This window comes from Monodelphis domestica, chromosome 8 (assembly GCF_027887165.1).
Source record: "Monodelphis domestica isolate mMonDom1 chromosome 8, mMonDom1.pri, whole genome shotgun sequence".
Taxonomy (NCBI): Eukaryota; Metazoa; Chordata; class Mammalia; order Didelphimorphia; family Didelphidae; genus Monodelphis; species Monodelphis domestica.
The window spans coordinates 81,314,557-81,342,382 of record NC_077234.1 but is presented as its reverse complement, the minus strand read 5'-3'; the positions used below and the strand labels follow the sequence as shown (position 1 = coordinate 81,342,382).

At 36.2% G+C, this 27,826-nt stretch overlaps 1 protein-coding gene across 5 annotated transcripts in view; it reads right to left on the bottom strand.

Moving 5' to 3' along the window:
- Positions 1-27,826, bottom strand: part of LANCL1 (LanC like glutathione S-transferase 1) — a 46,074-nt gene that overhangs the window by 17,670 nt on the left and 578 nt on the right. The window contains exons 1-4 of one of the 5 annotated variants that reach the window (XM_007501798.3): positions 27,645-27,786; positions 26,850-26,946; positions 19,906-20,023; positions 625-832 (exon numbers count right to left, since the gene is read on the bottom strand). In XM_007501798.3, the coding sequence (XP_007501860.1) occupies positions 625-832; positions 19,906-20,023; positions 26,850-26,930 (407 nt within the window). In that variant the 5' untranslated portion in view covers positions 26,931-26,946; positions 27,645-27,786. Of the gene's footprint in view, positions 1-624; positions 833-19,905; positions 20,024-26,849; positions 26,947-27,044; positions 27,184-27,250; positions 27,410-27,644; positions 27,787-27,826 lie in introns of those variants that run through there. The other 4 variants (XM_001364258.5, XM_007501797.3, XM_016425107.2 and 1 more) reach the window with 4 other exon arrangements.

The following is a 27,826-nucleotide window of genomic DNA, read 5'->3' as shown; positions in this document are numbered from 1 at the left end:
TGGTCATATTAAAACTGGAATATATGACATTGGGCTTACCTCATCTATTATTTTGTAATCTATAAAAATGAGTCGTTAAAAAAGTTTCTAAAGGACTCTCACCTCACTTAGCTGAAAACTGAAATAGTCTACTTCTGGTTTTTATATTCCAACTTGCATTGAACATGGAATAGTACTCTTTGTGGCCTAATGTTAGGCAATTCAGCCTCAACAGAAGGAAACCATGCTAACTAGCTTTAAGGGTAATCAGTACTTCTTCACCTGTCATTGCTACCTAACCTGGGCCAAACTAGTTGGTGAGTATCACACAAGGAGTTTCCCAACTGGACTAGGAATCAAGTGATTTGGTTCTATTCCTAGCAGTGTCACTAAATCGCTGCTAAGCTGTAAGCATACTAATGTCAAGATACTCACTCTGAAATAGAAACTATAGCCTAATTACAAAAAGGGACTTGTGTATGAGTTACTCAATGATCACAATAAGAATACTGAACTTTGTAAATACAAGGCAATGTCATTAGGATATTCTTAATCCGCCACCCCCCCCCCATTCCCACTTACTCATGTAAAACATGTGCAATTCGTGATCTCTAGACATGACAATCCTCCCCCAAAGAAACTTACCGAGTGATGCAGTCCTCTGCCTGTTTCTCATTCCCCATCTTGTGGTAGACTACTGCTCCCACTGCTAATGGGCCACCATCCCCACAAAGGAAGGTGATAGTGCGCTTGGTCAGGCAGTTTAAGCTCTTTTTTATGTATTCATGGGACATCTGTAAGTAGACTGGGTCTCCATATACATCATAGAGATGTAAGTACAGTAAAGCAATGCCTGGAAAGGAAACATTTGTTAAGGTAGGTGAGGTTCAGCTGATGTTCTCATTGGTACATGTGGGGCCTGGAGTTAGGAAGAAACTGAGTTCAAATTCAGCTTCAGACACTTAAAATCTGTGTGATCTTGGGCAAGTCACTTACCCTGTTTGCCTCAGTTCCCTCAACTGAAAAATGGGGATAACAGCACCTACCTCACAGGGTTGTTGGGAGGATCAACTGAGATAATATCTGTAAAATGCTTAGCACAGTGCTTGGCACATAGTAAGGATGATAAAAATGCTTATTCTCTTCTCCTTTCCTTTACTCAAAACAGAATGCAACAACTGATTTGTACATTCTTCTATCATCTCCAGGATGATGAACACATAAGACACTCAATAAATATTTGTTAAATAACCAAATTAAAGAATCAAAGTTGAATGATAGTAATGAATAAGAACTCAATAAAATGTTTTATGGTTTTAAAAATAATTTTCCTCACAACCAACCAGGCCATGCATGTAAAATTATCCCCACTTGATAAGGAAACTTAAGGGAATTTAAGTGACTTGCCCAGGGGGTGTAAGTGCCAGTAAGTCGCAGATCATCTAGGCCAACTCTTTCATTTTACATATGAAGAAACAGAGGCCCAGGGACATTAAGTATCTTGCTCAAGGTTGCACAGTGACTAAGTGGTAGAGCTGGGATTTTAACCTCAAATGTCAGAGGACATCTGGGTGGCCCAATAGATGGAGTGCTGGGCCTGGAATCGGGAAGACCTGAGATGAAATCCAAACTCAAACACTTATTGGCCATGGGACCTTGGACAAATCACTTACTGCATCTGCCTCAGTGTCCTTATATGCAAAAATGAGCTGGAGAAGGAAGTGGCAAACCACTTCAATATCTTTGCCAAGGAAATTCCAAATAAGGTCTCCAAGAGTCATATACTACAACTGAACTACAACCAAATATCAAGAGCTGAGGCTTGAACCTACTCTGCTGACTTTGAGCTCATTGCTATTTCAATGACAGCAGGCTGCTGCTCATCAAAGAAAATGGCAAAATATTGATCCTTACTAGCATTGACTAACACATCAACACTTTTTTCCTTTCTCTAGACCTGAAATTTTATCAGTGTAGGGAACTCTTGGTGAGGAAACTCCCTCTACCCAATGTACATTAACAATTTTTCTTCACCTTATATGTAGGCTTAGAGAATTGCCAGGCACATTTGCTTGGGGTCAAATGGTCAGTATAGAGGTGAGAACAGGACCCAGTTCTATCAGAATCTGAGGCCAGATCTCTCTGTACCATGCCATGATACTTCTCTATATCTTCCAGTGATTAGACAGCCCAGCTCCAAGTACAAATAAGCAGGCATCTGTGAGCATAAAAAGAGAAACTTGCTTTATGCCTCAGTAAGAAGAGCTCAGTTATTCTTTACAAGATGATTTTCTTCTTATAAGATTAAAAAAAAAAAACACCTCTCCTCTCCTATCCCCATCTTTTTATTTGCTACAGGCAACATATAATATAAAAGTTATTCAATCTCTGAGAAAGTATATTCTATTTTCTTTCACTTCTTTTCTATAGGTACTCAGTTACATCAGTAGTGACACTATCAAAGCTGTATCAGTAACTTTGTCTTTGAGTCTTACTCTATCTACTCCTTTCTTAGCCTACTCTTAAAGACCATACAAAACTAAGGAATCTTTAGGAGGCTCTTATTCCAAATGCTTACCACAGTAGGTAGAACTTCCCTTCTAAAGCCAATTGGTCTCATAAAAAGAGTATGAAGTAGAGAACCTACTCGCCTGCAGCATTTCTAGAATTCTCATTTTTCTCCTTATGGTACACTTTCCATTTCATTAACCATTTCTAAGAAGACACAGGTCCTGTGTTTAAGTCTAAATTAATGGAGCCCATCTCTGTGCAGATTTCAATGCAGGAAGAATGCAGCCTACAAAATCACTTTCCACTGTACTGAGGCCAATTTTAAATTTAGATCGTTTTCTCATTTTGCATGGGTAATCTCCAAAGCTTTGTGCTACAGACAATTCAATTTCACATGTATATTAAGGACAAATTTCCATTTCCTGCCAAAGTTAATAACCTTGTCCATTCCTTTAAGGCAGCTCAATGTTAGTAATTCCACAAGCTGATGATCAGAGGTACCAGTGCTTGGAGTTTGTACGTATAATAAGCACATGAAACTGTGTTTTGGGGTAGGAAAAAAAAATCTCTTTTCACAAGTGATCAATGTCAAGTGCTTCTCCTTGAATGAGGTCCTTAATAGGTTTTATCTCCATCCACCCAACTCATATGAGAGTGGTAGGCTTTAAATTGTTACCTTTTCACTATGCAGGCAGCTCCTATTCCCACTGCTGTCTCAACTGCCCTAATTAAGTAATGTAAGCACCATGGCCAGATATCTGACATGACTGAAGTCTAGGAAAATAAAAAGGGATTAAATACAAGCCTCATGATTGTTTTCCTTCTACAGGCTTTTTCCATCTCATTTTCAGCGATTTCATTGCGCCAAACACATCAATTTTTCTTTTAAAGGAACTTGAGCTATCTGAAAGCTTTAAATGTAAAGTTTGGCATATTTTCCACAAAACACACTAGATAATAATTTCTCACAATATTGTCATGTTTTAAGTGAAATAGGATAGCAATACCCTTGTTAAAGAATTTATAGTTTAGATATAAACAAAATGTTTCAAGACAGAAGACAATTAGAGTGGGGGAAACTAAAGGAGGTTTTTCCAATTTTAGTAATCTATCCATCTAAGATCCAAGTTTCTATCTTTAGCTATACTTTCTATGTACTCAGTTTTTACATTTCTAAAATAATAGATCTTCTATTTCCTTCATTTTATTCATGAGATCATAAAATATTAAAAGTAAAGCATAAAAATGTTTTAAACAAAAAAAGGGGAAAAGTTACCAATTATATTGGCAATAAAAATAATAATGTGGCCAGATAAAAAAATACAAGGCCAAATAAAAAGCAATTAAGCAAATAAGCTGAAGTTTTTAAATGCAATATTCTATTCCTACCAAATTGTAATAGTATAAGAAAGTAAAAAGAAGCATTTTAAATTTTCAGTCCTTTAACGTCTAGAAAACCTTGGGTGAAATGGCTTAAACTTGACATCTATATTGCTTGAAGCATTAGGAAGCTTCATATACTATCATCACATCATTTCTATTTGACCAAAAGTTTCTGGACAGGAACAGCAAGGGATTTGAAGGCTGAAAAGTAGGCATCCCTGCAGGGTTATACAAGGAAAACTTTAAAAAGTTCATATTTCCATCTATCCAACTTATATGTACATTGCTTCTGGCCCCAAATAATGCTTTATAAAATTTTTACATTTGTGAGCAATAAACTTACTTTGAAATTAAGAAAAGAAAACCTTATAGGTGAATCATCACACCCCTCCCTCCCCAAGTTAAAAGTTAAACATTTAACCTAAGTCTCTTGCCAGAAGCATGTTTCAATCAAGTTCACTGGTCAATGGAGAAGCAAAAGGAAAATATTAAGATCCCTCAAGGAGACTAGAAAATTACATTATCTTCTTTTTGTGGCAAGTGAAAAAGAGAGAGGGAAGAGAGGTATAGTGTTTTTGAGATTAGTCAAGTAGAATGCTAACTATCCAAGGAAGAAATGAAATGCTGCAGTCATCTTCATTTTATAGCTACCTTTGGCTCCAAGGCAAAAATTAAAAAAAAAAAGTTTTCTTTCATTGTCTTAATTCCAACTTGAAATTCCTATCTAAGATGGTTTTCAGAATTGATTACTTAAGGGAATTTGTGTAAAATCAATAACCAAAGAACTTCACAGCAACTTGTCAAACTTTATTCAGTAAATACAAGTGGCTATAATTCCCTATTCCCTTTGCATGTGAAACTTTCACAGTTTAGAAAGGACCTTCAAAAGTAATTTAGTCCATATTCTCACTTTACAGATAAGGAAAATGAAGCACACAGTAAAGTGACTTGTCCATGGGCACCCAAGTTGTAAGTGGCAGAGTTAGGATCTGAACTTAGTTCTCTTAACATGAGCTTCTAGAGAGTAAACCAGTATGATTGGTTCACCAAGTGTTAGCACATATATCACGTAGAGATTTTCACTTATTTTGAAGACTTAGATGGCACAGTGGAAAGCTTGTTGGATTTGAAGTCAGAGGCTACTTACTACTGGTGTTAATCCACTCTTATGACTATCTTTTTCAACTCTCTATCTATGGTCTTGTATAATAAAATATATATAATATACATATATATCACACTCAAAGCATACTTAATATAATTTTATCATTCTTTGATTCAGGAAATACTTTAGCATCTTACAGTACTCTAGGTCATCATTACAACCATCAATTTCATTGCAGAATACTACCAAAGGAACAGTATGAATTTTTTGTCATTTGGATTTTGATAAGAGTTTAATAGTAGTGTAGTATAATCAAAGAACTTCAACATTTTATTTTTAATCCAACTGGTGGATGTCTAAAGCATGGTTAAGAGGGATTAATGATTGAAAGTCTAATATAAACAAGATAAAAGTTGTGATATTAAGAATATGAATGCTAATGAAAATTACAGGCCAGTTTTTGCTCCAAGCAAATGAATGTGACCATATAAACACTTTTAGTGGCATTTACAATTAAAGGATGCTCCTTGATTTATTGTTACTGCTGGATACTTAGCTGTAGAAGCTAGGGTCAATGTTGCTTTTCTAAAGATGTTCAGAGGTTATCTTCTCTTAAATGATTTTCTCTTTGCATTAATGCCATTGATACTTCAAGGAGAATTTTCAGCAAGCAGAAATGCTCTTCTGACAGTGAATTGCAGTGAAATCACCTACTTGATTTCTGGTTAATCAAGGTGCTCATTTTCCTAGTAAGAGCAATTGAGATTAGCTATGAAGACATTTCAGGTGATAATTCTAAGGTCAGAATATTAAAAACTTAGAATTTACTTTTTCAGAGGAAATCTTGAACCTCTGATATTTCCTTTGGTTTACTCTGAGATGCAGCATCAAGAAAGGAGGGAAAATACCTCCTACTACAAAAAGAAAAGCCCATATACTTTGCTCAATATTAAGCATTAACATTCTCAAACAACTTTTCTGAAATTTTATTCTGACTTAAAACAGTCAACTAAAAAAAGTAGTTATGAGATAATAAATTTAGGGCTGAAAGTGGCCATGGTAATCTAGTCCAGAGGTGTAAAAATGCAGGCTGTGGGTCACTTCCCAAGTATGGGATGAATTAGACTAAAATGTAACTGGGAAATATATAAAATTTAAAAACTAACAAAAAGAACATAGGTTATATTAACATGATTTTATTAAGTCAAGGATCCTTATGGCCCTATTTCTATTTGAGCCTGACAGCACTGATCTACTCCATACGATTTATTTTACAGATGAGGAAACTTATTTTATTTCCATTTAAATAATCACATATCCCCAAAGGTTAATGTCAATGGGTGTCTGCTGTGTTGTATAAAATGGATTTTAATTTCCCAGATATAATCATGATAACCTGTAGGGCAAATGAAAATTAGATATGTGTGCTCTTATATTTCTGCAATAAGTCCCTAGGATCTGCCACCCATCATGGTCTAGAGTAAAGGATTAGTTTATGGGAAAAGAACTAGGTCTGGAGACATGAGGTCCTTGGTTCAGATCTGGCCTCAGACACTTCCTAGCTGTGTGACCCTGGAAAGTCACTTAACTCTAATTGCCTAGCCCTTATTTCTCTTCTGTCTTCTAATTGATATTTAATATTGATTCTAAGACAGAAGGTAAAGTTTAAAAAAAAAAAGGCAAAAGTACTGAGATATCTGTGTAAAAATATTGTTTTATCCATTACCTCTGTTAAAGGGATTTTCTTAATCTCTCCCTCTGTCTCTTTAAGAGCAGAAGGATTTCTAAGTAGAAGGGAACTGACAGGTGTCTGAGAGAGCTCTGAAGATTTCATTACCTAGGAGACAAGGAAGATATATAAGGAAGGAATTGGGTGACAGTCGGTCTTTTTGCCTCTGGACCTTGAGGGAGGTCTCTAAGGCAAAGGTGACTGGAAGTTTTTACTACTAGCAGATGGGATAGAGAAATGAATTTAAGGAGTTCATAGGTGATGAATGTTTAGTTATTAATATAGGTAGTTAGTGAATAAATTTCTAGGTAAGCAGTATAGGTAGTTAGGCCTGGTTTGCTAGGCAGAAGAACCTGTCCTCCAAGACAGAGTAGGGTTTTTTAGAAATTTTATTTAGGATAATCTCTCTTTCATCCTTTCTATTTTCTATCTGTACCTCTCAAATTAAACTAAGTGTTTTATCAAACTTATCTCCTCACTTTTGTCAAACCCCTACCAAATTAATCCTTAACACCTCATTAATGAAAACTATTCCTATTCTCTGGATGAGACAAAGATTGTAGGAAAAAAAGTCTTGCTCTTTCTAGAGTAAGAAAAGGTCATTTTAATACATTATTTGGATTTGGTATTAAAAGGTATTTTATTGTTAAGCAGGACACATCCTTTTTATGTGGCTTATTCTTTTCAACACATATTTCTCTTGAAGATGTGACAATTCTCTTTAAAAAAAAAAACCAAAACCCTTACTTTCTGATTTAAAATCAATACCCTTTAAAATAAAAACATTCTGTGGATGGTCACACCTTCAGTCATCAATATTTATAATTTAACATCTTGATTAAGTTCATTCCTTGGCAAAAGTTACTTAAAATTTAAATGTGTGCTGTGAATTTCAAAACTACTCAACCCTGTTCAAACCATTCTTTAGGGGATGGGATTTGGCTATTTCCTGATCAATAACAATAGAGATACTTGGAATGACAGAATCAGGTCTTGGAAACTACAATCTCCACCCTACTCAGGGTAACAGGATTTCGGAAGGGCTGCAGCAAAGCTCAAGATTTATTTGAGAATATGGCTTTCAACAGACATTTGCAAAGGGGACAGACCTCTGGGCGGTCCTGGGTTAAGCTAGAGCCACCATTGGCACAGGTGAGAGATAGGAAGTGAGGTAGAGGACAGCTGAGGAGTTCTGGGGACTTCCTGTGTGAGGGAGAGGAGGTTGTTGGAGCCTGGTGCTTGGAGTGGAGGCCCTCAGACTGTTTCTCCATTTTGGTCACGTGAGTGATAGGGACTGATCTCTTTTCTTTGCCCTGGCTATCCAAGGCCTTGGGCCTTTGGCCCAGCCTAAGCAGAGTGGGTATTTAAGCCCTATTCCCTTCTCCCCCCTTCCCCCCCCCAATACTTTTCTTCCTTCTGTTTGTAATTAAAACTCCATAAAAGGTTGACTGCGGACTTGAGTTTTCATTTAGGAATTACATAGCTGAATTCCTTGGTGACCTTAAATTAATATATATCAGTCTTTTAAAGTGATTTCCATATCACAGTGCATGCACACATATATGCAGATGCACACATGTACACACACACATCACTGACTAGTTCTATAAGGTTATAAAGCAGAGATGTGACTTGGAAAAAAGTAAAATTTTAAAAATCTTAAATCTATTCAAAGGAATAGATGACATGAAAGAAGAGCCGGGGAAGCCCCCTTAGGAATTATATTGCTAACAATCCAGCTTAATATTTTCCTTAATACAGTTCTGATGTGAGTTGGGTGATAGATGAAGTTATGGTTAAAAGGTGTTCAGATTATCTCAGAGCCTGGGAGATACTGCTACTAATCATGGCCACCAACTTGATTCAAGCACTCTGCTTTCTTCCTGTCATATTACTGACCGATGGACAATCTCTCATGCCTGGAATGTTTTCCTCACATCACTTCCTGCCTAAAACCTTTCAAAGTTCAATTTAAAAGTTAATCCCTCCATAGTCTTTTCTGAACCTAACAATTGGAAAAGATTCTTCCTAGGATTTTGAAGACCACTTTATTCTTGTTTAATTTTGCACTATAGTTATTTGTGAACTAGTAAAAGGTCACCACTGGACTGAGAGGTTTATGAAGGTAGGGATAAGGGGTTTTCTTTTCTTTTTAATCTTCTCATACTTAGCATAATATTCTGCATATAGATGCCTAATGAATGTTTCCTGAATTGAACTGAAAATGTGACAAGAGTTTGAACTAGTATAGTAAAAGTGGGATGGAGACAGAAGGGAAGCCTGAAAGATATTAAAAGTCAATATTAATAATAAAGTCAACATAAATATTAAAAGTCAAAAGGAATTAGTGATTGACTAAGTTTATGGGATAAAAGAGGGATTAATCAAAAGTTATTCCAAGATTTGAGATGGAGAGATTGGAAGAATGGTAGTACCAGAGGCAGAGACAAAAGGTTTAGAAGAGTCCACTGCAGCATGAAAAATTTTATAAATTCTATTGGGGTAGTAAATTACATTTCTCCAGACTGACTTCAAGCTATTATATCCTGGAATGCTTACAATGTTTGTGAGAAGTGTGGCTAAAACTTGAGGGGAACCACTTAATGCAAAATTTAAGAATTGTGTTCTCTTAAGCGAATAGAATTATATTTTGTCTAAAGAGCACAAAATTCTTTACAAATATTATCTCATTAATCTCAAAACATTGCTTTGAGGAGATAACTGACTCTTATTAAAAATGTTCACAATACTTTATAATTATAATGTGCTTTAAATTATTGATTAAACATTCCTAATGTCTAGTCCTATGAAGTATGAAGGCAATTCAGGAGTGGTCCATTTTTAAATGGCTCCATTTACTGTTAATAAGGCTAATGAAATTATACTTTAGAAATGAGGAAACCAAATCAAGGGTTTGTTTTTTTTTGCCCTGCTACTAAAATTCTAAGGGTGAGATTTACCTCTAGTGCCTTGAATCAAAGTACTTAAATGACAATATAATTTGTGGTTGCTGAAAAAAAAAAGTAAGAGCACAAAAAGAAAGAAGAGAAGTACCAGGCCAGAATTTTAGATACACAGAGTTAGGGGGAATGATGGAGAGCAAGAGAATCAGAAAACGAGACAGAGCAGTAATCACACAGAAAGGAAGAAAATCAAGAGACAGCAATGTCATGAAAATCCAGAGAGTAAACAGGAAAGGGTGGTAAATAGCAACAAAAACTGCAATGAGGTCAAGAAGAATGCGGGTTGAGAAAAGGACATCACATCTGGCAATTAAGAGACCATTAGTAACTTGGCAGAGAACAGTTTTGGTTATATGACAAAAGCCAGATTGCAAGGGTGGAGAAGTCTGAGGAGAGAAAATGGAGGCAGTGGATAAAAATAGCTTTTTTCTAGTGGGTTGGCTATGAAAAAGAAAAGTTGAAGGATGATGACTGGGGTGGGATGGGGTGGATAGGGTTAAGTGAGAGTATTTTATTTAAGATAGGAGATATAGGAATATGTTTGTAGAAACTAGTAGTCAGGATGAGATTGGAGAGTAGAAAAAGGTGGTGCTAGGGGGTAGGGATGACTGTAAAGGAATCTTTTGTTACGGAGAACAGATGTATGGGTCTTTATAAAAGACTTCTATTTTGCATTTCTGTGATTCTTCCTTTAAAAAAAAAAAGCATTTACCTTCTGTCTAAGAATTGATACCATGTTGTTAGTTCCAAAGCAGAAAAGTGGTAAAGGGTGGGCAATTGGGGTTCAGTTGACTTGCCCAGGGTCACACAGCTAGGAAATATCTAAGGTCAGACTTCTCTAGCCCTGGCTCTCTATCCCAGAGTCACCTAATTGCCCCACAATACTGTAATTATTTTCTTAAGACCATCTATTTATTTTATAAATACACCTCAGTGATGTAAATTCTCTCTCAGAGTATTACTTCAGTTTTGTAGATAATTTCCTCATAAGTTATATTAGGTTGGACTACTGAAACATTTTCTTTCTTTCTTGTACTTTTAGGGAGCAAAATTGTGTTGAGATTCTAAGTGCTGCTAAAGTTGAGACACTGAAAGTGCTCAGTTAACATCAGTACTATATATAAATATTGCATGGCAGTAGAAAATTTTTAACAGAAGGGGCAGCTGATTGTACAAATTTTAGTTATAATTTTGCCCAATCTGAACCTTAAAAGTTCAATAATTATTGGAGAAAATGTACTGGATTTCAAATCGGAGGCCTTGAGTTTGAACCCTACCACTGTTACTAGTGGAGTAACTTTGGGTAAGCTAACCTCACTTCTCTGCTCCTTAGTTTCCAGTTTTCAGATCATAAGAACATATGATCATAGATATTGAGCTGAAAGAGACCTTAGAGGCCATCTACCAGGCTTTTCATTTTTTATATTTTGGTAATGAAGGTAAGAGAGAGGGTAAATGGTCTGTCAATGTCATGTAGCCAATAAACTGTAGATTCAGGCCTGGAATCCAATCTTTTGGCCCTAATTTGACTATATATTGAACTGCCTCTATAGTCTGTGCCTAACCAGGATTTTTTAGACTTCTGAAAGTGTTTAATCCTGGGATAAAAGTAGACATATCAAAATAGACTGTGTGACTAGAATAAAATATTATCAAGCTGAGAAGGGACAATCAAATATTTTCACCATACCTGTCCTTTCCTTTCATTTTCTAAGTCATGATTCTAGGGAAGGAATGAGAAGACATTAATCTGCATCAAAATGAATTTCTGCTCCATGTTTACCATCCAGGAGATTTTATTTGGTTTCCAAAACAGGTTTTCTCAAGTAGTCAACAAAAGCCAAATGGAAATTCACTTATATGTCAGATATACCACTTAGGCAAAAGAATAGTTAGAAACAAAATCTAGTTTGGAACAAATTATTAAAGGACAAAATGTTTTTGCTTCAATGTGAACATAAAAAATGACTTGCTAAAAATAAACATGCTTAAATGTAAAAAAAAATATTCTCCAGCTTTTAGTTTTGATTGTCGAAGGAAAACTAGAAAGGTGATGAACTTAAATATTTAACATTTACTGTTGTTCATGATTTTCCCAGAGAACCAAGTAAGAAGTACAAAAAGGCACTGTTTAATATCCCATATGTCAGTATAGTTGGGAAAATGATGGATTTGGGGTAGATGTGGACTCTGTGATTTACTAGGTTTAACCTCAGGCAAGTCACTTGTCCTCCCTGAGCCTCAATTTCCTCTAAAAAGATGTTGGCCTAGATGATCTCTACAGGCACCATCAGCTCTACTGTCTAATTAGTGTCCTAATTAGGCATTAAGTGTTCATTAAATTGTTAATTTATGTCTCACTTTCTCCACTACGATATATGACTTCAACCATATTTTTATCATTCAGTGTGCCTAGCAGAATGCCTTCATTGGTGCCCAATAAATATCTGTTTAATAACTGATAACCAAATATCTTTTTCCTTCTCTGTTCTTTGAGCTCAAGTCAGATCAAATATGCAAATAAATGGTTTGAAAAGTTTATTTAAGCCTTCTACCAGCTAAGTCCCAATTCAACCAATATTTGGTGGTTTGAGAAGGATCAGTAGTATCTGTGAAGGTCTTATGAGTCAAGAATGCCAAATATCTCATCTCAGGCTTCTACTTCCTGTTCCTTGGCTACTCTTTAAGCATTTCTACATGAATTACTCTAAAATTGGTATCTCTAATTTGGATTTCTCTCCTAATCTCAAAACAATGGCTCTCAATTTATGCTTAACAGGAATTTTTTTTTTTTGCAGTTTTGTGGCAGGTATTTGCAAATCCTTAAAAATGTCTTTTATGGACTTAAAAAAAATGTATTGCATATTGTTTTCAAATGTATATAAGTATTGTGTTTAATAAAGTAAAAATGTATTTTAAAGAGTTAACTGAATTCTAAGTACTTTATTATTATTAATTTCCTTAATAAATATAGTATTATTACAACTTTATCAGATGGGAATCTGAGAAATTTCTAACAATAAAAGGTGTGAGTTCCTTATCCACAATCTTACAAATGGAAATTTTCATACTTTAGAAGAGTAAGAAGATTGGGCTTACAATCAGGGGAGCAGGGTCAAATCACAGCTTTGCAAATTTGACTCTGAGCAAGGCAATTAACCTTAAAATGCTTCAATTTTTTCATTTGTAAAATGAGGAAAATACTTGTGCTTCAAGGGTTACTATGAAGTATTTTTAAAAATTCTATATTAACATTAGCTCTATTGGCATCTCAGATTCACAATGTTTAAACCAAATGTATTTTTGTTCCCAAATTTGTTTTTTTATTGACTTTCCTATTCTGTAAATGGTATCACTATTCTGTCAGTTAGTAAGATTTGAAACCTTAATCTTTGACTCCTCTCTCCAACCCTCAAGTCCCAAATTCTATCAGCCATTATGTCCTGTCAATTACATGTTAGAAACTTTTCTCATGCCTAACCCCCTCTTCTTACCACCACCATCATCCTAGTTCAGGCCCTTATTACCTTTTGCCTGAAGAATTTGAATTTCTTTAATACCTTGATTCCCATCTCCAGAGTCTTCTTCACTTCAACCCATTACTCTGCCACCAGATAAATCATTCTAGTCAGATGATCTTATAAATATCAAGCTTAAAACCCTTTGCATACTTCCTTCATTGCTTTCCTCCTCTCAATATCTCAATTAAAATCTTAATTGCCTTCCATAAAATTGAATCCAAAAGCCATCAATTTGTATATGAAACCTTCCATAATATCACCAAGTCAGAAGTGATCCTTCCCATTTCTAGTATCTTATTCAATTCTCATCTTCACATTATACTTATTTATACATATATACATTTACATTAATTTGTGTATTTGTCTTATCTCTCCTATTAGAATATAAGCTATATATTAGTTTACTATATAAATATATATAATACTACATAAATATATAAACTATATAGTTTGTAAACTTGGGGCTGGGATTATGATTTTTAGCTGTTTTAGCATGTAGCAGTGTTGTAAAGAGAAGTATTACTAAGTATTCACTGAATAAATGCACACAGTCTTTCAGCATGCATTCACCTTTTTGGCAATAAATCAGCATTAATTTACTATGGTAAAGTTTTGCGCGTCAGCCTCTGGCTTTGGATATTAAAACACACTGAGGAAAACCAAGTGTTACCTACTGCACAAAAAAAACCAGCTACTTAAAATAGAGCACAGAGAAAATAACTCTCAGGTTCTCTCTCAACTCTGGAGGCAAAACCATTTACCAATTATTGTAAAAGGTTATAATTTAAGTGTTAATGAATTCCAAAACGCTTCCTTTATAGTTCTATGTTCTTTATCATATTCACTCACCCTAGAGGCAATATGCCTCCTGTAAATTTGAAGGATGTTTTGTTCAATTCATCAAATTTAGCACGAATTACTATCTTTAAAGAAGACCTGCTTATAAAGGGAATCAAATGACAAAATGAAGTCACTAGGCTAGTTTATGCTATTCCTTTTGGATAACCCAGGTATCAGGAACAGCTAAGATCCACATTATAAGGCAATTCTCAAAGGTTATGGATTTTGCAAAGTGGAAGGATAAATCTCTTAAGACATAATAATAATGTGGTCCTTTTGGACTACTAATTAATATTGTTGTTTGAAAATATCATCTGGTAGTTAAAAAATTAAATTTGTAGGAGCAAGTTGGGTAGCACACACAGTAGAGCACAAGGTCTGGAGTTGGGAGGATCTGTGTTTAAAATTGCACTCAGGTACTTGCTAGCTGTGTGACTCTGAGGAAGTCACATCCCCCGTTGCCTAACCCTTGCTTCTTTTCTGTCTTATAATTCATACTAAAACAGAAGGTAAGGGTTTAAAAAAAATATATATATATACCAATTTAACAAACATTTGTTAAACATGAAAAAAATGAAATAGTTTTTGTTCTCAAGATTATATTTGTGCTGAAACCGGGTGGAACATGTACACATAGTTAAGTAAATACACAATATTTATAAAGTAAAAACAATAATTTGGTGTAATGAGTGTGTGTGGAGGGGTTGGGATGGGTGAGGGCACTAACAATTGGAGGATCACAAAAGACCTCATTACCTTTTTGTCTTTTAACAGTTAGATACAGACCCCACCAAAGTAGTTGCAGGACACTAGCAAGGAGATTCCATAGGAGAGAACATAGAAGGATTAAACTGGAAAACTAGCATCTTAAATCTATTGTCTGCATATGTTATATATCACTAGGTACGGTATTATAGTTCATTGCACATTTCAAGAGAGGGATTTTTGTGAAAAGAGCTGAAGCTGTTCATTTTCTGTATCTCTTATTAGCAGCTTTAAGAGCTACCAACTGATTTGAGACTACTGGGTGATGATTTACAGGAGAAGATACTCAACAACCCTGTTCTACATAAGCAATTATGAGAAAAAGCTCCTGTCTTGGCCCAATTAATTTTCTATTCAGCAATCACATTGAAAAAATTAATATAGGATTAGGAAGAAAAAAATTATACAAAAGAATGCCAGCGGATTCCATTTTCTTTAGGTGCAAACCATTGGAATCTTTCCAAGGTTTAATTTAAATTCTAAAAAACTTTCACCCTGGACTTTTTAAATACAATGTATCCTTGCTTATCCTTTCAGATTCCCTTTCATGACTTTTACCTGGGAACCTTAATTCGACTTACTATAAAATCTTCAAAATCAATCAGATTGATTAAAAAGTTCTACACACTGCCAATGTCATGCTGTCATTGCTTGAACTTCCTTATTCTGCCTTCATGACTTCATGTTCTCCATTCTAAATTTAGGCTATAAACTCTGAAGGTGGGAAATGCAACCAACCTATATTATCAAATTTTGGGGTACTCAAATATCAAACAATAAAAATAAGGAAAAGGATGACTTGTCCAGTATTCTAGTAATAGTTCTCTCTTTATTAAGGAATGCTTTTCCCATTTACCATCTGAGTGACAACTCACATTAATAATGATAATTCTGTGCTATACAATATCAAAGCATTTTCTGAATCAAAGATTAAATTGTGTTCAGTATTTTTTAGATTTATTAATATTTTGTTGAATTCTAGTTCTTTGAAAATCAGTAATTATTGCATGACATAGAAGTTATTATTCTCTTACCCAGAATAAACACAATAGCTCATCTCTAATTATGCAAGATGATCACTTAAAAAATTAGTATTTAACTTCCAAAATGGGCAGTAGATAATAATGGATTTTTTGCTTATAAAGTTTTAACCATCTGTTATTCATCCTGAAGGCAGAAAGCCAGGTATATAGCTTTTATGTGTAACTGAAATTAACTACGGACCATATTAAAATACCAGTTATATATATATGTGCCAAATTTTAAAAATATAGCAGTATGTCTGAAGCCCATTAAAACCTCTACTCACTTTATTGCATCCTTCACTGTTTCTCCAAAAAGGCAAGAATATATTGAGTGTGGAAACTTAGTCTTGAAGTAAAATTGTCAAGAAATTTTTTCCATTTTATTTAAATTTGTCCTTAGGAATGACTATACATCAATGTCACCAAAGACAGTACAGAGTATGCCTGAATCTATGGGGGAGTTTTTTGAAGTTTACTTCATAGAGGGTAGTGAACAACATGAACTTTTAGGAATTCTGCTGAAAAAGTCTAAACTAAACTTTTAGTTGAAGTCCAAACTATCAAGTGAGAATAAAGGGTGTTAACATTTATGATATGAAACATTTGCTTATCACTGAATATTCATCTCATCTCTGGCCTTTATCTTCTTTCCTGAGACTACTTGGGGAGCCCTATGTTAGCCTGGGACCTACATATCCTGCCTCTAGCTTCCTTCCAGGGTCTTCTGAAATGCTACTGAGGCCATTTCTCAATTAGATCCCCCTCGAATTGCCAGTTTGTGATTCCTGACCAGATTCTCCCAGGCTATCCTTTTGCCTGCTACATCTGATGCCAGCTCTCCCTAGGCCTCACAGCATCATAACCTGCCACAGGTTGGACCTCAAAGGAGAAATCTTGGAAACACTAATCATCTGCCTCTTCAACAGACCTCTCTTTAGCCACTGCTAACTGCCTGGCCTCATTCCAAAATGTACAGCATACTTCCAACCCTATCTAACTCTCCTCATCCCAGTTGATTCTGAATTTATGTCTGTCACTACAAATTCCACCTCCTAAGCCCCCACTGCTTGCTCTCTTACTCCCATCCTCCCCCCCCCCCCCCCACCAAGTGTCTATTTAACACCTCCTCCCCACTCCCAACTTCAAATGTATAACCCTGCAGCTGGTTCAGGGAAGGCGGCTCAGAAAGTGCTAGTGTGGGAAAAGGCTGGCTAGGGGAAGAGGCTTGCAAGGGGAACAGCTAGCTGCTTATGGCTGGTACCTTTTCTTTCTCTTCACTTCTTTAATTATTTAAAACATATAACTTTAATATAGGGTCTCCAAAAAATTTTAATCTTCACACACCTTAATCCTGCTCTCACATTAAGAGACTTCAATATTCATACTTCCTCAAAGACCTTAACTTCTCAGGTCTTCCCATAACTTACTCCCCCACCCCACCTACAGACAGATGGTCATATCCTTATTCTTGCCACTACTCACAAGAGTTCTACTTTCATGCTTATGAATCCTGAAATTCCTTTATATAATCACAATCTTTTATCATTCCCTCTCTCTTATGATCCCTAGTTCCTTTTTAGTCCTCACTGTAACTTTCAACCCTCCAACTCTTCTTTACCTAGTTCATTAATCCTGCAACATCTATGCTTTCCTCCTTTTCCTGCTCTCTCTTTGGATAAGAATAAGCATTGTACAGGAAGAGGAAGTATAGATGAGTTATGATCTGATTCTTTAAAGAATATGTCTTGCTTTTGTCATTACAGACCTAGTGGAGTATTTCTTTTCAGTTATATCAAGGATGTTTCCAAATACTGTATATGATGCTAAATTAGAATCTCAGGTTTAGAGCATGAGCAAAGTCTATCACCATAAAAAGATATACCATAATTTCTTATAGATTTCATGTACGATGTTACCAACAGTCATGCATATTTAATTAAATTAAATCAGCATCAGTACTATATAAACCTAGAAAAGAAAATGGGGCAATTATGTCCAAAGGATAAGAAATATGGATGATAAGTGGTACACAAAAGAGGAAAAAAACCAAATATCTTTAGCAAGACTATAAAATATATCTGTAATTGAATAAAATCTTTAGATACACAATTTAATTACATATTCAGAATATGTTTAAACAGTACTGTGAATACGTTTGTTATAATAATTTTGTATGAGCAATAAGATTGCCTTCTTATGAAAAGATAAGGTACTTGGTAATACTTGCTGGGAAAAATGGCACATTTTAGTTCCATATTATACTAACAATTTAGTTTGTCTTGTAAACAGGTATTGCAAAGCATTTTACTTATCAAAACACTAGAAAGTGTCAGGACATTTGCCTCAAACTAATAAACAAATTTATCTAGATGATGGTATTACATTACAAAGCACTAAATAGTCAGCAACAAAAATCACACTCAAATGTTTAGTGTAACAATTTACTTCATTTAGTCATTATTTAAGCTGCAACAAATGCTATGGCTATAAAGAAGGATAAAGTAAACTTGGCATATTGGTACTACATGGGCAAAACAAGTGAGTCAAAAAAAAAAACCCTATCCTACAAAGATGTGTCTTCTAACTTGACAACAAAATTATTTTTCAGTGTTTGTGACAATTCAAACTTTGGTTTCAAGGCAGTTTTAGTGACAAGGACAAACTGCTTATCAAAAGTTGAAATATGAACTCCATCGTCTACTTGGAAACTCTTAACTCTCTGACACTATGACCCTGGATTTTAACCAGAATTGGTGATTTAAAAGTGAAAGTCATATTATAAAGCCTTAATTTCACTTAGCCATCTTTCACATCTTTTTCAGGATTTTCTTCTTTTTAAGGTAGGAACAGAGAATTCAAAATCTAAACCAAGTCACTGTTTTGACTTAACTATCAGGAGAAAAAAACAATAATAAATTTCACTCACATAGATAATATTTGTCAGAAACAAGACTTGAAACCAGTTTTTGCCAACATCCCCCTCCATCATTCTGTATCTCTTGATAAGTATGAACAACAAATCTAATTTTAATATTTACTGGGAAAAAAATCTTTCATATGCCTAACTTAAATTCCAAATACTGTTAAAGCCTATTTCTTCTTGTTCTATTTTCAGAGGAAAAGTAAAGTATGAGGTCTAAATTGGGGTATTTTTCAAGACTATTGGGTTTCTTTTCAGACTACTTCCTCTAGGCAAAATCTCAGTACTTTTACTTTCTCTCATTGGTTCATTGTATAACAACCCTTTAGTCATCTTTGTAAATTTCCTTCTAAACTGTCAAGAGACTTTGAAGTTTTGAAACTCAGGAATAGACAGAAACTTAGTATGATCTGCATTAGGTAAAACAGAAAGATTAATTTATACAGCCTCCATACTATATTCACTAAAATGCCAGGTTCAATTAGTGTGAAACAACTGACACATGAATTCTGTTTTAATAAGACATCTTTTAGCTGAATTTCCCTGGGTCTGATCACTCTCATATCTTGCAGCTAAACGTGTTCTTAGACCAAGTGTCCTTACCACAACTAATTCTGTTTGTTTCTTAGTTGACTTTTCATAGTAATTTTTTGCAGCAGGCCATTCCAAAGTGGTTCTCACCTGTGAAATTAAAGAACATGCTTTCTCTACAATCAATGAGAACATCAAATATAGGCTACAACCTAATGGCTTGCCATAGTGGAATGAGCACAAGTTTTGGAATACCAACACCTGGGTTTAATGTTTGCTTGGTATGTCTTAGTTCTATAACAAGTGGATTCAATCTCAGTGAGTCTCTCTAGATCTTGTAAAATGGATCAGACTTCCACTACCTATTGTACACGACTGTTGAGAGCAAGGTGGTTTGTACATTTTAAAGCATTTTATAAATGTTTATGATTTTTATAATTATTCTACACAAATGCAATTTCTGAACAAAAGTCATATTTCTTTTAGGCTCTGCTTACCAGACTAATAATGATCTGCTAGTAACAATTCTTTGAAAGAAAACAAGTAAACCTATAGCTTATTCAACTAGACAGTAATGGTCTGCTAATATTCTTGTTTTCATGTAAAAGACATCTCCTTGCAAGGTCTTCATACCTGCCCATCCAGTGTAGATGGTGCAGTCCCGAGGGTCAGCTGATTTTAGGCCTACTTCCATCTGCTGAAGAAGGTCTCGAATCTTATTGTTTATACGATGTAAGAACTCCGAAGTAAGCTGTAAATATCATAAAAGGAAAAAAATACATGTAATAACAAATATGGGATGCTTGACTCCTGGTAGTGTAATGGACTGAGGGTTGGGCTTGGAGTAAGATCTTAGTTCAAATTCTGTCCCCACTGCTTACTAGGTATGCATCTTTGGGCAATACCCATAACTTCTGCTTGTTTCTCCATTTGTAAAATGGGAATAATAGCATCTACTTTGAAGGGTTGTTATGAGGAACAAGTAACATAATATGTATAGACCTTAAGATTGTATATAAGTATTATCTACTCACATTAGAACATAAGCTCCTTCAGGGAGCAGCTGGGTAGCTCAGTGGATTGAGAGCCAGGCCTAGAGACGGGAGGTCCTAGGTTCAAATCTGGCCTCAGACACTTCCCAGTTGTGTGACCCTGGGCAAGTCACTTGACCCCCATTGCCTAGCCCTTACCACTCTTTCTGCCTTGGAGCCAATACACAGTATTGACTCCAAGAAGGAAGGTAAGGGTTTAAAAAAAAGAAAGAACATAAGCTCCTTCAGAGTAAGGATTATTTCATTCTCTTTATTTTTGTATTTTAAGAGTCTAGTGGAGTGCTGGTAAATACTAGGCACTTAATATTTGTTAACTGATTCTTGAAAAGAAATTTTCCCAAATAGGAAAGAATTGACTATAGGAACACATTTTTCTGTTTGGCTAAATTGATCAATTATTTTTTAAATTACTGAAGAGCTCCATTTGTTAAATTACTGAAGATGCTTGCTATTTTGGGTAGGCCTTGTTAAAAATCTTTATTTTTTTTTTAAACTCATACTTTCTGTCTTAGCATTACTTACTAAGTATTGCTCCTAAGGCAGAAGAGCAGTAAGAGCTAAGCAACTGGGGTTAAATGACTTGCCCAAGGTCACACAACTAGGAAGTACCTGAAGCCAGATTTGAACAGTCTTCAGGGCCTGGCTCTCTTATCTTACTGAGCCACCTCATTGCCCCTGACATAATGTTTTCGAACCTTCTTAAAAAGTTTCAGGTGAATAATCATAGTACCTATTTTCATAGAATATGTGCTCACTGAGAGCAAAGACTATGTTTTTTTGCTATTTTTTTTAATACTCCCTAGCACTGAGCACAGTGCCAGGCATGAGATAACATCTTTATAAATGCTTGTTAATGATGATAAAGGCACTTTACAATTTATCAAATGCCTTTTCCTCAAGAACCCATGCCATAGAGTAAAAGTCTCAATATTCCTAAGTAATGCATTGGTGATAAAGGCTCAAGAGAAGTTGCCACTTGTCCAAGGTGACAGTGTTGAAACTGATATTCTCCTAAGAATACTTATCTCCACTATATAATACTCATTCTCAGTACTGAGAGATGGACAATACCCCTTTTCTTTTTGTTTCTAATGTAATTCAACAGAACAAAGGTTTCTCAGATTAAATAAACCAAAAAAAAAGTCAACAATAAAATGGTTTAAGTATTTTCCACAAAATAGGAATTCTTTACAGTTTAATTCTCCATGTATTATCTTCCCTATTTCTTCAGCCTATTAAACTATCAAGTTACAATGATTTTAAAAATTTAAGCATTAATTGGAGGACATTTACTGTATTTTATTAGATACACAGTAGCACTGTTATTTCCCCTAAAGATATGTTTTAACTACTTTTGCTATAAAAACTTATAAAGAGTAGTGGGGGAAGGGAGGAGGAAGCTAGGTAGCACAATGGCTAGAACGCCAGGCCTAGAGTTGGGAGGACCTGGTTCAAATCTGACTTCAGATACTTCCTAGCTATGTGATCCTGGGAAAGTGACTTAACTCCATCTGCCTAGCTCTTGCTCTCCTGTTTTAGTGTTGGTACTAAGACAGAGTAAAGGTTCTTTTCTTTTTTTTTTTTAAAGGATAGTAGAGTAGGAAAAAAAAAAGAATGTCATTTAAAATTCAACTACCAGTACCACACAACTATCGACTATATATAGGGAAATCATTTCTTAGCTGCACTATTTATAATCTGTAGAGCAATATCCAATGTTGTATTTCACTAAAATAAGAAATGTCCTTCAAGTTTGTAACAGGTTAAAAGCTTAAAAATATATATATATATATATTTTTTTGAGATGAAATGTAGTCATATAAAGTCCATAAATCAGAGCACATGCTAACAATGAATACATGCAATCTCATGTACCTAATCAACATCTCTCTCTTAATATATATGTATATATACACACACACACACAGATTATATATATATATATATATATATATATTTATCCTGTCTCACTTCACTTCAAGAAGAAAGGCATTGAACATAATGGACTTCTCCATTAGTGGCAATGCAATGTCCCTGAACAATCTGCAGGGATTTAAAAAACACTATCCACAAGCAGAGGACAAACAGAGGAAAAGCAACTGCTTGACTACAGGGATTGAGGGGACATGTCTGAGGAAAGACTCTAAATGAGCACTCTAATGCAAATACCAACAACATGGAAATGGGTTCGAATCAAGAATACTTGTGATACCCAGTGGAATCGAGCACCGGCTATGGGATGGGGGGAGGGGAGAATGATCTTTGTCTCCAATGAATAATGCTCGGAAATGACCAAACAAAATAATGTTATTAAAAAAAAGAACAAGTGAGAAAAAAATTTGAGGAGGAGGAGGAGTGAGGAGGAGGAAGGAGGAGGAAGAAGAAGAAAGGCTAGATGGGGACATTTCAGTTAGAGAACTACATTTTCTGCCCAGCCTGTAAAATTTAATAACAGTGATTCTATGATGTAGAATAGTAATCATTTGTAGCAGGTCATTAAATAATTAATATCGCGGCAATAACCTGAAGAAACTCTCAAAGACTAGCTTAAGAGTTAAAGATTTCAGTACACTCTTTTATTCTTAGAATACTGCTTTTTAGATATACTCAGCTATCTGTGTGACTAAAGCGAAATCTGAGGGTTATCATATTAAAAAGGGTAGATCTCTGGTGTCTGATCCTCTATGTTTTAATGTTTTTGGAACTGGTTCTAATTGTTTGATTTTGTTTTCTGGAAGCTGTCAGGAAAAGTGTGTTGTGCAATAAATTGTGATTATTGTTTTGAGTCTGGGGAATCTAGCTTAGATTTAGCACAATAGTGATGTGCTCTATTAAGTGTTTGGTTCCTGACTTTCATATACTTTTAAAAGAGGAAAGAAGAAACCTTTGATGGTTTAGAACTAATTTATTATGGTGAAATACTGGAAATAAAGCAGAGTAAAAATATAAAGAAATAAAATGACTTAACAGCATAAAATTAAATACATAACACCAAAAGAATACTACTTTCCTCCTTAAAAGAATTTTACATATAAGACAATCTAGGACATGAGTTATCATTTTGCCATGATGGCACACCCTACAACCTCAGGGCCTTCAGTGCTGAGGTTCTGGCATGAAATAATGTCACATAAGCAATCTTTAGCAGCTTATGGAACAAGTCAGGACCTATTTTTGGGGCTTCTAGATATTCAGTTAGCCTAGATTCAGAGTTAATCTTAAGTGGCTAAATGGAGCTCAGGTTTTCAAGATTGCAAAGACTTTCAGCCCTTTTTTCTGTACCATAGAATTGCAAATAATTTAAGGGTCTTCAAAGATCATTTGTACTTGAACTTAAAAATGTATAGCCTTTCGGGGGCAGCTGGGTAGCTCAGTGGATTGAGAACCAGGCCTAGAGACGGGAGGTCCTAGGTTCAAATCCGGCCTCAGCCACTTCCCAGCTATGTGACACTGGGCAAGTCACTTGACCCCCATTGCCTAGCCCTTACCACTCTTCTGCCTTGGAGCCAATACACAGTATTGACTCCAAGATGGAAGGTAAGGGTTTAAAAAAAAAAAATTTTTTTTTTAATGTATAGCCTTTCTAGCATCCCTCACTAGTGCTAAGGCAGTCACCATCTGAAGATACTCATTTAGGGAGACTGCCCAGTTATCACCTCCAAGGCACCCCTTTTTTACTTTTAAACAGTTCAGAGTATAGCAGGTTTCTTTTATGTGGTATAACTCTGACTCTGGAACTTCTAACTGGTACTTTTACTCTAGCCCTTTGGGTCTACCAATTCCATTTCTATGACAGTCGCTTCAAATCTTTGAAGATCCTTTTAAATCTAGATTCATTGGGCTAAACATCCTGAATTCTGCCAGTGTTTCCTTATTTGACATGGTCTCTGCAGTCCCTTCACTAGGGGAAAGTCATGGCTGCCAAATAGTGAGATTACATTTTAGGCATGGAAAAAGAATGAGACATAGCAAAGAGATCAACATTAGACTACTTTATACCTCCTGAACTAACCTACCTTTATAGATACAATTTACTACAACTAAGTATGTGTTTTAATAAAAGGTTGAACTATGGAGCTAACTTGACAGTGTGCTCTATTAAGGTGTTTAGTGGTCAATAAATTCTAGGGTAGTGTGGTTTTGGGATATATGACTGTTACTCTCAGAGAATAGCAGATAAAACAAAATTGCTAAAAAAAATTAGTTTGTGTTCTGTCTTAGAACCCAATACTAATACTGTGTATTGGTTCCCAGAGAGAAGAGTGGTAAGGGCTAAGCAATGAGGGTTCAGTGACTTGCACAGTGTCACACTGCTAGGAATTTGGATGGAGTACCTTCCACCTCTAGGCATGGCTCTCAAACCCTTGAGCCATTTAACATTTGTGTTTTTAAAGAATGAATTCCCCAAAATAAATACTTTTGGATTAGTTTTTTAAGACTGGTTACTCTTAAAAGTATTTTTACTTACTTTAAAAATTCTGTTTACCAAATAAGGGATTAAAGTATGCATATTATTATTCCCCAAACACTTTCAATTTTCATTTTTGTATGACCTTAAGTAAATCAAAGCAGCTCCTAGAAGTACCTATAAATTTAGCTAATCAACTACTTTATCAATGAGTAGGGAAAGAGTTAAGGAAGAATGAAGAACAGGAAGGACTTTTTAAGCCTTTTTAAACCCAAATTTTAGGTCAATCTAAAGAATTAGAGTTTTAATTAAAAGACAATCCCCAACAAACAATAAGACACATCAGACAAGCTTAGCATGGTACTTGGAACATAATGGAAAGTACTTATTAAATGCTTACTGACTGCTTGTGTTTTCAACGGCGTATAAGCTCCTAATAATGCCCAGTTATAAAAGGTAAAGCTGTGAGAGTCATCAAAAACAATAAAACTACAACCTGACCTTAAAAAACCTAGCACTAAAAAACCAACCCTTATTCTTCAAACCTGAGAGGCAACAAAAGGCAGAGAATGAGGAACAAGGAATGGAGGGTGAGGTGATGGAGGAGAGATGGGCTCTCTTGGAGAAAGATATTGGGGTTCAGGTCTTGCCTCTGACACATATAAAATGTAGGGGCCAAGAGAAAGACTAGATCTATAAATTGGTTGAATTGCTGGGAGTTCCACATCAGGAGTGAAATCAAAAGTCTAGGTTTCCTCAAAAAAAAAAAGTCTTTATACTTAATAAAGCAAATGACATGTCCATCTAGTCTTGTATGAGTTATTTGAAAGCTTTCATGTGGAAAAATTAAAAAAAAAAAGCTTGATTCCAAAAATGTTTTTGTTTTTATATATAAGAGTTCTGGACTTGGAGTCTAAAGACAGGAGTGCAAATCTAACCTTAGACACTTTTACTATTTGTGATCCTGGGCAAGGGAAGGGAAGAAATAGTTTTCCTTTTTTAAATTTAAAGAACTAACTTCTGTCTTAAAAGGAATTCTAAGTCATAAGAATCACAATTGGAGTTAAGGGACTTGTCCAGGGTCACAGCTAGGAAATGTCTGAGGTCAAATTTGAACCCAGAACCTCTGGATTCCAGACCTGGTGCTCTCTCCACTGTGCTACTTTGCTGCCCAGGAAGAAGCTATTGTCCAGCAATTACATGTTTACTGATGAATTCAATATTAATCATGAGAAAACTGACCTTAAACAGCTACAAAGTGTCTGAGACAAGCATGTGAACTCAGGGTTTCCTGACTCCATGTCTGGTTCTGATTCACTGCTCCACAATGCCACCTTACTTAAAACCTTCATGTCACTTAAGGTGTCTCACTCAATTTCCTCAACTGTAAAAATGGGGATAATAACAGCACCTACTTTCCCAGGTTCCTTTGAAGATAAAATGGGATTAGTAAAGTGCTTAGCACAGTTCCTAGTACATAGCAGGAACTTAATAAAATTCCTTCCTTCCCCTTCAATTGCAATACTCTGTAAACTATTGATTTTCCTGGCTTCCTTTTAGGTCCAAAATAAAATCCCATCATCTACAGGAAGCCTTTCTCAATCCCTTTTACTTCTAGTGATTTTCTTCTTTTAATTATTTCCCATTTATCCAGTATAAACCTTGTTTATACATATGTTTACATGTTCTCTTCCCAGTTAGACTGGGTACTCCTTGAGGGCAGGTACTGTCTTTTGCTTCTTTTATTTTTTTATTTCTTGCACTTAGTACAGGGTCTGAGGAATAGCAGGCAATTAAAAAATGTTTAATGATTGACGTTGTTTCCCCTATAAGATAGTAAGCTCCTTGAGGGCAGGGCCTGTCTTTTGCCTCTTTTTTTGGAATCCCAAGCGTTAAGTGCTATTCCCTGCACACAGTGGGCAATTAATAAGTGTTTTGATTCCTCGATCATTTTCTCTTAACTTACCAGCAGGAAAATCAAACAGTGGAGCCAATGCCCAGTCGAAGTGGGGTGGGAGAAAGTGGAAGGGCAAGAATGGCTCTCCTAGCATCGGCGCCCCATCCCAGTTCACCTCCTCAACACCACCACCCCAAACCCCTCCCAAAAAAAAACTCACCCTCCCATAAGCATCAAAGTATCCCGCGGCCTGGGATTTGTTATAATCGGGATAGGGATTCGTGAAGGCCCGTTCTGCCATGATGCCAGCCGCGAATCTGTAAAACAGGGACAAGAGAAAATGCTGGAGTCGGCAGAAGGAAAGGCTGGGAGTGGGGTTGGGGAGTTTACTAGGATGCCCCTGAGCTGTCCGCACCGTCGGTCGGTCAGTCAGTCTTCGGGCAGGTTCGGGCAGGGGCAGCCGCGTGGTGCATCTCCCATGTAGGGCCTCGCCCGGAGCCCAAGGGGGCTCCTCCAAACCCGCCCCAAGCGAGCCGAGACCCTTCTCCCGGCTCCTTCCCGCTCCCTTCCCCTCCCGAAAGAGCCTTTTTTCCCCTTTCAAAATAGAAACGCTTGAAGTACCAGATCCCCTCCTCACCCAGCAGCCTCCTACTCCAATAACCGAAGCGTCCAGCCCACGCCCACTTTCTGACCACCTGGGCCAATGGGAGTGCCCTCCCACTCCGGAGGGGACCCACCCCCTTGTTGCCAGTTTGTTAAAGAGACAGGAGGAGGATTCCAGGCCTGGTGGCCAGAAGGTTCGTCTAACTGCCTCCCCTCCTTAGACGTTGGGATGGCCCATCCCGCGCCTCATAATTAATCCCTCTTTCCTCCCCGTCCCCCGCCCGTGCGCACGCACGCAGAGACGCACAATGCCCCTCCCCTCCCCGAAGCTAGAGATTTTGTGCTGTTTTTATCGCGAGAGCGAGGACATTTAGCACTACCAGTGCTTTAATGGAGGACTGGGGTTCCGTACCGTCGGAATCCTCAACCCCTGAAGGATGGTACTAGAGGGATGGATTGGAGGTCTTCTTTGATGCTCTGGTTTGCCATTTCCGCTTCGTCTGGCAGAACAGGGTTGGGGCGGGAAACCAAAACATCGCTGCTCCTGGACCCCACCGACCTGAAAAAACTTAAAGCCCTAGCCTGCACCCAGCA